We start from the raw sequence: 10249 nt of genomic DNA on the forward strand, positions 1-10249 counted from the left end.
TGTTGAAACATAAGGCTTGTGAAATTTGTATCACAAGTTTTTTTTTTTCTTTGGGGCCAGTCAATTAGCAAAAAATGAAATTTGTCACCAGTGGTTCCCAAAATGGAGTAGAAGAAGGACCAGCATGTTTCAAAAATGATGGGTTTTTTCAAACCCATCAATTAAATAATGGTGGATTTTGTCATATTTGATACCCCCTATTGAAGTATTTCATCCCTAACATTTGTCCATTTCCCCCAAAACTGAAGTCTTTAAAGGTAAATGGGAAATTACAAAGTTATATGTAGCAAAAGTCTGATTATTATAAAAATTACAATTCTTACTCACTGGTACATCCAATCATACCACACTTTTCCTAGTCCAATTTCTTACTTTAATCTTTATATTTCACATTGGAAATGTATCCTTGGTCTACAAAAAATGACAGTGACTGATTTACATGATACCCATCACCAGGAAAAAAAAATAGTCACTTGATGGCAAGTGACATGATGCAGCTTTGGTTTCTGCTCCAGAGCTACTCCAGCGCTGCTCCAAGTCTGCTCCACCAGCACTTGTAGAGCTTGCAGGACTGCACCAGAGCACTCAATGTGGCACAGTCAGCTGATCCTAATTTTTTCCCAGGAAGAGCTGATGCTCATCATAAGCTGAGCAGTAGGCATTGAGTGAGCCTGGGCCAAAGCTGAGCATTGGCTGAGCCTGGGCCACAGCTGAGCATTGGATATTCCAAGCCTGAAACAAATCCAAGTGTCAGCTGGACCAAGAATATTCCAAATCTGAGCATCAGCTTAGCCAACAATGGTCCAAAGCTGAGCATCATCTTGGAAAAGGCTTGTGCAGAGCTTAGGATCAGCTGGGACAATACTGTTCCAAAAATTAACACCAGCTGGGCCAAAATTTTTCAAAAGCTGAGCATTGGCTGAGCCAATGCTGGTACAAAGCTGAGCATTGGCTGAGTCAAGGCTGTTCCAAAGCTGAGTAGATTTTTTGAGACTATTCAAAAGATTAATATCACCTGAGCCAAGGCTGTTCCACAGCTGAGAATCAGCTGAGCCAAGGCTGGTCCACAGCTGAGCATCAGCTGAGCCAAGGCTGTTCCACAGCTGAGCATCAGCTGAGCCAAGGCTGGTCCACAGCTGAGCATCAGCTGAGCCAAGGCTGGTCCACAGCTGAGCATCAGCTGAGCCAAGGCTGGTCCACAGCTGAGCATCAGCTGAGACAAGGCTGGTCCACAGCTGAGCATCAGCTGAGCCAAGGCTGTTCCACAGCTGAGCATCAGCTGAGCCAAGGCTGGTCCACAGCTGAGCATCAGCTGAGCCAAGGCTGTTCCACAGCTGAGCATCAGCTGAGCCAAGGCTGGTCCACAGCTGAGCATCAGCTGAGCCAAGGCTGGTCCACAGCTGAGCATCAGCTGAGCCAAGGCTGGTCCACAGCTGAGCATTATCTTAGCCAAGGTTGGTCCACAGCTGAGCATCAGATGAGCCAAGGCTGGTCCACAGATGAGCATAAGCTGTTACAGGAGTGGTCAGACTCAGAATCTGAGCATTGGCTGGGCCGAGATTTATCCAAAGCTGAAAATCAGCTGAGCCAATACTGGTCCAAAGCTGAGCATTGGCTGGGCCAATGATAGTCCTAATCTGAGTCTAAGCTGAGCCATGACTGGAATAAAGCTGAAAATAAGCTGGGCCAGGACTGATTCTGATCTGGGCAACAAAGCTGAGCATGAGCTGGGCACCAAAGCTGAGCATAAGCTGGGAGCTAAAGCTGAGTATCAGCTGACCAGAAATGGGGATCAGTGGTGCCCAGCAAAAACTGAGGATCTCCTGTGGAAATTCTTAAACTGGTTAGATGGTGGGTAGATGGTGGGTAGATGATGGGTAGATGGTGGGTAGATGGTGGGTAGCCCGCTGGAGCTGGCATGATGTCACTTGTCATCAAGTGACTATTTTTTTTTCCTGGTGCATCATATGTCAAGTTGCTTGACATATTCTGTCACAGGAATAGCCCATTCACTATGAAAAAACTCAAGAAACTGCTGCCAGTTGATGTGAAGACCCCCTCAACGTGGGGACTTCACACAAGGGGTCACGGCATCACATAGGTTAGACCCCTGAGACAGGATCAATTAGTCCCAGGTCCCGTGCTTCCCTGGTCGGCCAGAGATCTAATCTCTCCCAACCAGGTAAGCACCTTTTCCTTTTCCTCTTTTTTCTTGATCTGATAGTTGTAGATACAGAGAGATTTAATCTCACCCAACCAGTCTAGCTTTGAAATCTAGCCCCACCATTTGAAACTAGACCTTTCAAAGGCCCATAGCCTCGTCCCAACACCGTCTTGTTATCATCATCAGTGAGGGTTCATAGAACCCTTACAGTTTACATCCAGCATACTCAAGTTAATCATCAATTAGAACAAGGATCATATCCATGAATCCCAAATTCTTTGTGTGTTGCATAATTTATGCAAGACTGAGTTAAGACCTATGCAAATTTCCTTTTATGTTTGCATACCCCTTTAATCGGCACCTAACCCCTTCATGTGCACATATCCCTTTCATGTGCATGAACCCCTTTCATCATGCATGCATCACCCTTTCATGTTTACATGCTCTTTTGATTTTTACACATCCCTTTCATGTGTAGATCCCCCTTTCATTTGAATACCCCTTTCATGTGTAAATAACCCTTTCATGTGTAAATACCCCTTTCATCCTGTGTAGATAACCCTTTCATTTTTACATATTCCTTTGATGTGTACATATCCCTTTCATGTGTAAATACCCCTTAGATGTGCACCTACCATTTTTGTGCATACATTCCCCATTTCATCATGTGAAAATTTCCCTTTTGTATGTAACAATACCTTTTGACATTCCTCTTTCATGTGCACATATGACTAATTTCATGTGCACATATGACTTTCATGTGCACATATGCCTTTTGTGTGTGCATACCTTTTTGATGTTATTCCTTTCATGTGAACATACCCTCTTCATGTGAGCATGCACTACACCTGTAAATGAATGAATGAACCTGGAAAAATCCCAATAATTCCAAAGTATCAACCTGGATGAACTTGGGTAAAGATCAAAGTATGAACCTGGTTCTTGCATGTCAACTTACAGCAGTTTCTTGAGTTTTTTTCATATATGATTTCTTTTCAAGTTTCAGGAAATTTGAGAAATTAATCCAAAATAAGTACCAACAAACTTCTCTCATTTTTGTGTTGAAATCATAATCAAATGATCAAAATATTGGGGTCATGGGTACTTGGGTGGTTTTAAAAACAATCAAATAGTTCTTCAGTTTGAATCTAGTCTGTTGAAGTGTATGGCCTGCTGTAATACTTCATCTTTCTAGATAGAACCATATGACTCTAGTCTTTATGTATTATATCAATTGAACTCTTAAATTCTACTTATTCTCCAATTGTGGCTAATCTGTGATTCTTGATCAGTTTAGGTTCTAGCTTACTTCTGCAAAAAAGTTAAAAGACTATTGCAATAAGTTTTGGATCAGTTTATAAGTAATTCAAGAGTAGCTCCAATTGTGTTTTGGTGGATTCCAGTCAATATCCAAATGAATTCCAGGGTATTTCTACAAGAGTTAACAAGTACACCAGGAAAGCAAAGGAGTCAGTTGATGACAACTGACGTAACACAGCTCTGGTTTCAGCTCCAAAGCTACTCCATCTGCTAGTTCAGGGCTGGCTGGCACACAGCTCAGTGCCCATTTTGGCACAGCTGAAGCCTCTAGCTTGCAATTTTCACAAGCTGCTCCTCAGCTTTGTCCCAGGCAAAGCTGCTGCTCAGCCTTGGCCCAGGCCCAGCTGCCCCTCAGTCTTGGCACAGGAAAATCCACTGCTCAGCCTTTGCCTGAGAAAGAACGGGTGTTGATAAACACACACCCGTCCCCCGGAGGCAAGCCCTTGCCCACGCCCTTTGGAAAGGGCGTGTGGGACCGCACACCCTTGATAAAGGGCATGCACACTCCTGTATGGGCGTGCGAGGGAGTGCACACCCCCACATGGGCGTTCACGGGCGTGCACCATGGCTCTTTGGGAGCTGCTTGGCGGGCAGATGCAAGTATACCTGCTCGCCAAGAGCCCCTCGGCGGGCAGTTAGATACCACATTGCCAAGAGCCTCTTGCAGAGCAGGTATAAATGCACCTGCTTGCCGAGAGCCTTGCCTGCTTGTTGAGAAGGATAAATCTTGGCAAGCAGGTATACAAACACCTACCCGCCAAGCCTGCTCACCGAGAGCCCCTTGGCGGGCAGGTGCATTTATACCTGCTCGCCAAGAGAAATCCTCGGCAAGCAGGCATACAAATCCCACCTCGCCAAGAGCCTAGGTATACTTGCACCTGCCCGCGGAGAGGCTCTTGGTGATCAGGCTTGGCGGGAAGGTGCATGTAGACCTGCTTGCCAAGAGAAATCCTTGGCAAGCAGGCATACACCTCTCGGCAAGCAGGCATACATATCCCCGCTCGCCGAGAGCCTTGCCTGCTTGCCGAGAAGGATAACTCTTGGCGAGCAGGTATACAAACACCTGCCCGCCAAGCCTGCTTGCCAAGAGCCCCTCGGCGGGCAGGTTCAAGTATACCTTCTCGCCAAGAGCCCCTCAGCGGGCAGGTTCAACTATACCTGCTCGCCGAGAGGCTCTTGGCGAGGTGGGATATGTATGCCTGCTCGCCGAGGATTTCTCTTGGCGAGCAGGTATAAATGCACCTGCCCGCCGAGGGGCTCTCGGTGAGCAGGCTTAGTGGGCAGGTGTATGTATACCTGCTTGCGGAGAGGCTCTCGGCGAGGTGGGATCTGTATGCCTGCTTGCCAATGGTTTCTCTCGGCGAGCAGGTGTAGATGCACCTGCCCGCCAAGGGGCTCTCGGTGAGCAGGCTTGGCAGGCAGGTGCATGTATACCTGCTCGCCAAGAGGCTCTCGGCAAGGTGGGATCTGTATGCCTGCTCGCCGAGGATTTCTGTTGGCAAGCAGGCACATATACATGCACCTGCCTGCCAAGGGGCTCTCGGTGAGCAGGCTTGGCGGGCAGGTGTATGTATACCTGCTCGCCAAGAGGCTCTTGGCAAGGTGGGCTCTGTATGCCTGGAGCAGGTATACATGCACCTGCCCGCCGAGGGGCTCTCGGTGAGCAGGCTCGGCGGGCAGGTCTGCTCGCTGAGAAGCTCTTGGGGAGGTGGGATCTGTATGCCTGGAGCAGGTGTACATGCACCTGCCTGCCAAGGGGCTCTTGGTGAGCAGGCTTGGCGGGCAGGTGTTTGTATACCTGCTCGCCGAGAGTTATCCTTGTCGGCGAGCAGGGATACATACACCATACCCGCCGAGGGGCTCTTGGCAAGCAGGTATATGTACTTGCGCCTGCCCACCCAGGGGCTCTCGGCGAGCAGGCACGGTGCACGCTTGTGCATGCCTATGTGGGGGCGTGCATGCCCTTGATAAACGGTGCGCGGTCCCACACGCCCTGTTCAAAAGGCGTGGTTGTGAGCGTGCCCCCGGAGGACAGGTGTGCATTTATCAATGCCTGTTCTTGCTCATGCAAAGGCTGAGCAGTGGCTTTTCCTGTGCCAAGACTGGAGGCAGCTGTGCCTGGGACAAAGCTGAGGATCAGCTCCTGAAAATTGCACTAGAGGCTGGATAGCCAGCTGGAGCAGGTGTCATATCAGTTGTCATCTAGTGACTACTGATTTTTCCTGGTGGTATTTCATGTTGAGTTCCAGATAGATTCTGGTTGATTTCTGGATGATTTCCGCCAAATTTCCATAACAGTTCCACACCAGTTCCAGAATCAACCCTCATATTTCATACTATTCTTACCAAAGGCATCACGAACAGTTACAGAAAACAGTTGTAGTATGGCACTCTCTGGAGAGTGGGTCAAAAAGATTTCTGCCACTGGAAGACTTCCCATTGAGTCTGGGAACCTTCCAGATCTCAATTTACACACCCAAATCCTTAATTTTTGACAAAAAGGGAAATGTTTTCCTAACCCTACAGTTCATTAAGTCCATGCGCACTGGTTGAGTTTTTGATAGGTGTCTTAATTTTGGATTTAGAGGGGCATCTAGAGCACTCTAAATGACAACGGGAAGTCATCCACTGTCTCTCAACCCAGAATAGGAATTTTTTCAACTCATTAGCACCAAAATGATCACAAGCTGTTAAATGATTTTGCAGTACCTATCACTTCACCCATTATGGCTTCAGATATTTCTGGCAGTAACACCAGTATTGATCTGCTGCATTTTGGCTTTTGGTGGGTGATATATTTACATAATGCGTGTTTAAGAGCTTTTGATTATTTTGGCACTAATATCTTGAAAGAATTTCCAAGAATAATTGCATTCTGACTGGCTTGCATCATTTCAGCTCTGCGTTTGGCTCAAACAGTGTTCTGATCATGTCTGACTTGTACCCATCAGCATGGCTCATGGGTTGCTTGGCATCACTGAGAGACACAAAACCACAGCTCACCAAGTTGAAGATATCAGAGACACACTGGCTTGTTAAAAACACCGTCAACAATCCTTTGCTCATTGAGGTTCCCCTGCACACAACCTGGGAATTTCTGCTAGTCATTCATTGGTCACTGAAAACATTTTTGAGCTGCCAGGAAAATGTCAGCCTTAGAGTCAACACAGCTGACCTAAAGTCTGCCTTTTCTACCTTTTTACATTTGAATTACTTCATATCTTTTTCATCTTGGGAGATATCCTTGTTTTGACTTTATGTTGTGTTTCCTCATGCAATTTTAACCCTAGTTACAACTTACTATTTCTTTTTCACTCTACTCCTTCACTGAGTTCTTGAGTTGTAGCGCGCATGCTCAGTTGTGACGTGTAAGCGCTACCAGGTGCGCCAAACCACATGTACATCTAAGTATATTAAATCCACACTTTTGTGGAAATTTAGATCAAGGGTTTCCCCCCACCTCTCTTAAGAAACCCCAAAGGCTTCATGTTTTGGCATTTTGCCTTGCATTTCTTTCTATTTTTCTTGGCAAAAGTAGGTTCACTTGATGCCGCAAAAAAATTATTTCAAGTCCCCAAACATTAATGCACTCGGACTGGCTCCCCAATTCATGAAACATGAATGAAAAGGTGCCGGATTTAACCACCTCGCCTGTTGCAATCGCAAGGGGTTGAAGGTGGGCGAATTTTTATAAAAGTAAAATTATTTTGATGCGTTCAACCTCGAGACTCCCGGAAAAATCTCTCCGCAAGTGCGGCCGGAGGTTGTCTCGAATACTCTTTTTATTGTGAAGTTCTACTACTGGCAAATGCACAGCGTACGAGTTGATAAATCTGGCACCCAAAAGATTCCACAAGTGTGTCTACTTTTTTCGGCCTCGACAGCTCCGGAAATATCCTTCCGCAAGTGCGGCCGGATGATTCCTCGAATACCGTATCTTTTTGCAAAGTTATACTACTGGCCATTTCAAATATTTATGTCATAGCAGCTCATCAAATATATAACCCGTTGGCAAATGCCTTGCAAGCTAATGTTCAAAGTAAAATTCTGAAGTTTATGTTCAAAGTAAAATTCTGAAGTTTAAAGTATGAACGGACTTATTTCAACCTGCGCACTTGCAACAGGGGAAACTTGCCCATCCCAGACAACTCGCCAAATTCAACCTCTCCTTAAATGGATGCTGTGCCCTTGAGCCAAGATCCGCAAGGGTTCACACAAGCCTGGCTAGCCCACGCTCTCCCAGAACTCGATACAGCGGACGCCCTAATGCTTTCCCCATTTGGACATCTGACGCAAGCCTCCGTGCTAACTACACGACAACTCCTATGAAGCCCAACTTTTTCCACCCCCAGGACTGAAACAAATACCAATTATCTCCCGCCTGGTATGGGCCTATCCCCACCGCAGAGGGTTGATGTACGTGTCACACCCTTCTCCCAAACCGGAATATTCATCCCCTTATCCTCGATACTCGCAACCAGAATAAACATTCACGCCTATCTGCCCCTGATTCGGCGAGTACTTGGCGCAGGTTTTGGCTTTGCCTCCCTCTTCAAGCCTGTTGTGCGTGTCAAGACCTCCACGTTTCATTTCCTCAGACGCCAAATCTCTTGAGCCACGGTCATCTCCATATTTACAGCGACGAACTCGGCAAACGTTGCCTGAAATCTCAAAGGTGTTGCCAACTCTCAGGCAAAGGGTTGAACAAGTCGAGTCACATGTCGATTGATCAGGGTCTAACAATCCAGTATTTGGCGAGTGTTCTTGCCTTGCCGACCTCTTCAAGCCCGTCGTGGGGATCAAAACCTCCTCGTTTCATCTACTCAGACGCCGAACATCTGGACCCACGGTCGTCTCCATATTTACGGTAACCCAGCAGGTGAACGTTGGCTGAAATCTCAACGGTGTTGCGAAGTTTCAGAAAAAGGGTTCACTATCTCGAGTCACACTTCGTTTCACGAGGGCCTAACGATCATGCTTACAGACTCGAGCTCTTTGCTTGAACGTGCACTCCAATCGGGGCCAATGTTGCATTATTTCCCTAAAGAACGGTCGCCGTGTCGTCAACTATAAATAACCCCTGTCTGCGCTCTTAAACTAACTCATTCAATTTCCCACTTCTCTTCAACTATTGGTATCACTTCCACCTTCAATCCAACAGTTACACTCAACATCCAATCACCCTTCGTCTACCGGTAATCCAAATTATCCAAACTTAATCTCCCCAAACTTTACAATCAGTTTCGCCGCGCAAAATGGCATTAAACAAGGCCCCCAACCACCCAGTCCACACGACTAGCCTATACAAACCTTTGGAAGAGGTTTGTTGATTATCGATAATCTCCGTACCTCTCCCACTATTGCTTTGCTCACATAATTGTCTTCACCCTGACGTTTTGCCCAGTCGATCCCTGAGAATATCCGAGCAAATCAGTACGGAAATGTGACGACTCAGTCGTTCTTTCAATGCGGCGGGCTGGACGGTTCTACCCATTGGGACTTCGAAGTCACTTTGAATACAAACACGGCCCTTACTAACCTGCTCCTCCCGAACAACATTTACTACATGTCAGGGAAATTGATTGCCACCAACAATGGCAAAACCCCGATTTTAACATACAACCAACACTCCGTCTCACGCATCCGCGAAGTCGGCAACGAAGGATTTGATTTTATCAATAAAACCAATATTCTCGGGTTAGGCTTGGTCATCAAACGCGATGAAATTGTCATTGGAAACAATAGCCGATTGGAAGTCATCATGGAACACAACGACTGGGACGCCCAAGTAAGCTTGATCTTCGTCTCATCGTTACATAAATTAACCTCTGTCTCTTCAGGAGCGCCGGCACAAAACTTTCAAAGTCAAGTATGTCGTCCCTGGCACGAAAAACTTCATTAAAACGCACTCGCTTTATGTCATTGGCCGAGAATGCGAGATCGCGGGCGTCCTTGTGGATTTTGATACCAAGGAGAAAATCGCAATTGTCCTTGTAAGATAATTTGATCACCAGCAAAGTAGCCAAACTAAAAAATTTTCTTACAGGTCAACGATTGTAGTATAACAAGCGGACACCAACCAAGCCGCGCTTCCGGATCTTCGTCTCCTATCAAGGTCGGCATCCACGGTAGAGGTCGTAACATGTTAGTTCCAGCCGTCTCTCCATCTTGACCCTGACGACTCACTGGTTATCTCAGAGTGAAACTAGGGAACACCGACTCGCCGTCGGATTCACCAAGCCCATCTGTGTCTCCAGCGAAGCAAACCTTCATTCAAATGACTCCCGAAGCAGGAGGATCGGACTCTAAAGGCAAACAAAAAGCCTTGCCCAAAGAATTTCTCGAAGAAGAACATGGGGTGGAGGATGAACCCCAATCTGAACCGGCGGAGGAGGAAGACGACGATAACTGTCCAAAAACGGGACGTGGCCGACCTTGTAAGGCAATTCTCAAGGATGCTGCGAAAAGGCTCAAGAAGTTATGAAGAGGGTTGTAACATCCACCAACAATTCGCCACCCGCCGGTTCCCCCAACACCAGTACTTCTTCGACTCAACTCATGCTTGGAATTTCGGCTCTTATAATTCTCACATCAAATTCATGCACGCTTTCTAGCTATGCTCCAGAATCCTTTCGACATCTCCTTTTTCAAAAGTGCTCTCATACTCGGACAATGAGCGTTGCCAGTCAGTAAAACTTTTTCATATTTCTTTGATAATCACTGTCAGATGCTTTCATTTTTTCCATTTCAGCATATCTCAGTAAG

At 46.6% G+C, this 10249-nt stretch overlaps 1 protein-coding gene across 1 annotated transcript; it reads left to right on the plus strand.

The window, feature by feature from the left end:
* Positions 1 to 9761: 9761 nt before the first annotated feature.
* Positions 9762 to 9968, plus strand: PtA15_9A534 (uncharacterized protein; the record flags this gene model as incomplete). Its single annotated transcript, XM_053172753.1, has 1 exon — positions 9762 to 9968. One exon carries the CDS (start codon positions 9762 to 9764, stop codon positions 9966 to 9968), a length of 207 nt encoding a protein of 68 aa, XP_053023962.1.
* Between the last annotated feature and the right edge of the window lie 281 nt (positions 9969 to 10249).

Source organism: Puccinia triticina, chromosome 9A, assembly GCF_026914185.1.
Source record: "Puccinia triticina chromosome 9A, complete sequence".
NCBI lineage: Eukaryota > Fungi > Basidiomycota > Pucciniomycetes > Pucciniales > Pucciniaceae > Puccinia > Puccinia triticina.